The sequence below is a fragment of the Pundamilia nyererei genome, unplaced genomic scaffold (genome assembly GCF_000239375.1).
Source record: "Pundamilia nyererei isolate P.nyererei 1_Seehausen unplaced genomic scaffold, PunNye1.0 scaffold00193, whole genome shotgun sequence".
NCBI lineage: Eukaryota > Metazoa > Chordata > Actinopteri > Cichliformes > Cichlidae > Pundamilia > Pundamilia nyererei.
In genome coordinates, this window is record NW_005187594.1 from 293,091 (window position 1) to 295,896 (window position 2,806).

The 2,806-nt window shown below is 38.2% G+C and overlaps 1 protein-coding gene across 1 annotated transcript in view; it reads right to left on the minus strand.

Annotated features, from left to right (window-relative positions):
- Positions 1-2,806, minus strand: part of LOC102199031 (cytosolic phospholipase A2 gamma-like) — a 22,364-nt gene that overhangs the window by 15,721 nt on the left and 3,837 nt on the right. Inside the window, exons 4-7 of the mRNA XM_005747276.1 lie at positions 2,195-2,384; positions 1,975-2,080; positions 1,760-1,900; positions 137-202 (exon numbers count right to left, since the gene is read on the minus strand). Of these exons, the coding sequence (XP_005747333.1) occupies positions 137-202; positions 1,760-1,900; positions 1,975-2,080; positions 2,195-2,384 (503 nt within the window). The remainder of the gene's footprint in view (positions 1-136; positions 203-1,759; positions 1,901-1,974; positions 2,081-2,194; positions 2,385-2,806) is intronic.

Below are 2,806 nucleotides of genomic sequence, written 5' to 3' on the forward strand. Positions count from 1 at the left end.
CACACACACACACACACACACACACACACACACACACACACACACACACACACACACACACACACACACCGCTGAGCAGGTTAAGATAACACAGTCAACATACATGTAGCAGGTATGCTTTTCAAACTGTGATTACCATTCAGCCATTGAGGGACAAAGTCTCTGAGAGTCTCCTCATTAGATATCGCACAGCCTAAAATACCTGTACAATGAGAAAATGATTTTAGATGTTTGTATTTTACACCAGACACTGAAAATCTTCTGTATTAATATTTAGGAATGAAACCTATTTCTTCCTACAGATGAGGAAACATCTACATTGACTCGTGCTTTACATTATATTCCTGGCAGTGGAAGTCGCGTACACCATTGTTCAGTGCAGGCTGCCTCTATGCAATCATACTTTCCAATTAGTTGGTTTCATAGTTCTTTTTTGGCTGGTTTCCTCTAATGTGTTTTAGATGTATAAAAGAATGACAGTCACTCTCACAATATTTTACTAGTATTTGTCTCCAGACCGATTAACTGGAAAGTGCTGTTGAGTTTTCATGCAATAATTTTCAGAAGGATCTAAAGTTATCAGAGTAGTGAGAAAACTAGTCTGGGTCATTGTGGTTGCACTGAAATTTGAACGATATTTTGTTAGCAGCGGACTGTTGCTTGTCTTGCTTGTTTTGTTGGCTCTGACTGCTGCATTTGACACGGTGGATCACGATCTGCTGATCTCTCAACTAAAGCCTTGTTTGGTCATTTCTGGCTTGGCACTTTCGTGCCTCAGGGATCTATTCTTGAGCCACTACTGTTTTCATCGTATCTCCTGCCATCAGGAACAATTTTTCAAAAAACACTTTAATTTCTGACGATTTGCCAGCTCTATCTAGCTTTGAATCACTCTGATAGCTCTTCAGTTGGACTCCTGCTTATTTGTCTTAGCAATGTCATAGATGGCTCTAAATTTGTCATTATGTGCCATTAATGAAATAAAATTGCAAATAAATAATTTATTTATTAAATGTTTTAAATGAAATGAATCAGCATTTAATTAATTATGTAATGATATATTTATTTAATTCATTTTGTCACTCCTGGCTGTCCATATCCTGGCTCCATGCACTGGCTTCCAATTGAATTTAGGATCTATTTTTAAATCCTTTTACTGGTTTTAAATCTTTAAATGGTCTGGCGCCTGTATATTTTTTTGATCTTCTGCAGCCATAAGATCAGACAAATGTACAGCAGCTCTTGTTCTCAGTTCCTAAATCATTTTCTGGGCTGTTCCTACTCTAAGTGCATGGGTAAATAGCATCAGAAAGATGTCTTCTCTTTGTTGGTTGGTTAATGGGCCACTAAATGAAACCACACCTCACTATCCTGAAGCTACAGTTTAGTTTTTCTGTATAAACCCTAATAAATAACAACAAAGATGATAAATTAAAACAACTTACATTTTCACTAAAAGTCATGTGGCCTTGTACCTTCCTGTTTTTACATAACCTGCAGCCCTGTGAAACTGTGATGTAACATTTGCAAGCATAAGAAGAATATATAGACTGCACAAAATTACACTGTACTGACTTGGCAACAATGGAAAGCACTGAGCCACCATGTTGCCCTTTTGATAATGACAGTTTTTGTGGTTCTCTTGGTGATTTAAAGTGGAAAAGCTTCATCGGATCCGTACTTGAAAGTAAAATCAGCTACATATTCTAGGCATCATCAAACCAATCTCATATTCCCTGTTCAGCCTGTAAACACTCACCCTGTAACTTGACCATGTCCATCTCTTTCTTTTTCTCCAGCAGCGTTCCATTTTGGAATTTGCTGCCCAGGAGAGATGTTTCGATAAAGAGACCCAACTCTGTGAATCCGGCCTCGTGGGGGCTTATCTCAAACCATTTTCCTAAAAGATGCGAGAGTGCATTATAAACCACTTAATAAGGGGCTAATCTAACATGTCTTTATGTATGTATGTACCTTCTATAGGTCCTTGAGTAAAGCAGTGCTTTTCAATAGCACAGTAGATGGGATAAGGGTTTGTGGCATTCCTGTTGGCCTCATCTGAAAGACACCGTAGGTCCATCTGATGGAACACCAGAGATTTCACTGAAAGCCTTAGTCTGTATAGCAGAGAGAGAACTGAATTTCAAATGAGAATTATATGAACTATAGTTTGTCTTTGTGCTTGCACTGGTACCTGTTTCATAATTCCAGCTGAAGTTAAGACCCCCCAGATATCAGCAAGAGAGAAGTGCTCTTCTTTTGCTCTCTCACCCAACCAATCCACAGCTTGCTCAAGTTTAACACTCGGGGAATCAAACAGCCTGGACACTGCCGCATCCATGTTGGTGCTAAATTGTGAGTCATTGTACAAGGAGGCCATGGACCTAACAGATAAAGCAAGTCAGGCAGGTGTATAAGACAGACGCCAATAGGAAAACAATTGTTGCAGATAAGGTGATTGCACCTTGTAGTGATCCCTTTGTTAATTTTTTTTCTTCTTGTCTTCTTTTTATGTTAGACTTGATAATGATGTGTCTACCTGTAAACCTGTAAATTTGTAAAAGGCTGTCCATGATTTAGTGTCTTGCTGTAATCAGTGATTTTACCAGAATAAAACACTATTATTCGTTCACTTTTTATATTTTCACGACTTCTTTAGCTGGTTTCTGTTGCATTTGCAGCCTGTTTCACAAGCACATGCTTGTGATTTGACAGTAAATAAATGATCCTGAATTGAACTGAGGATCTCTTTGCTCATTCTGAGCCAAAGAAATGAACCAATAAAACTAATCATACTAAAACTAGT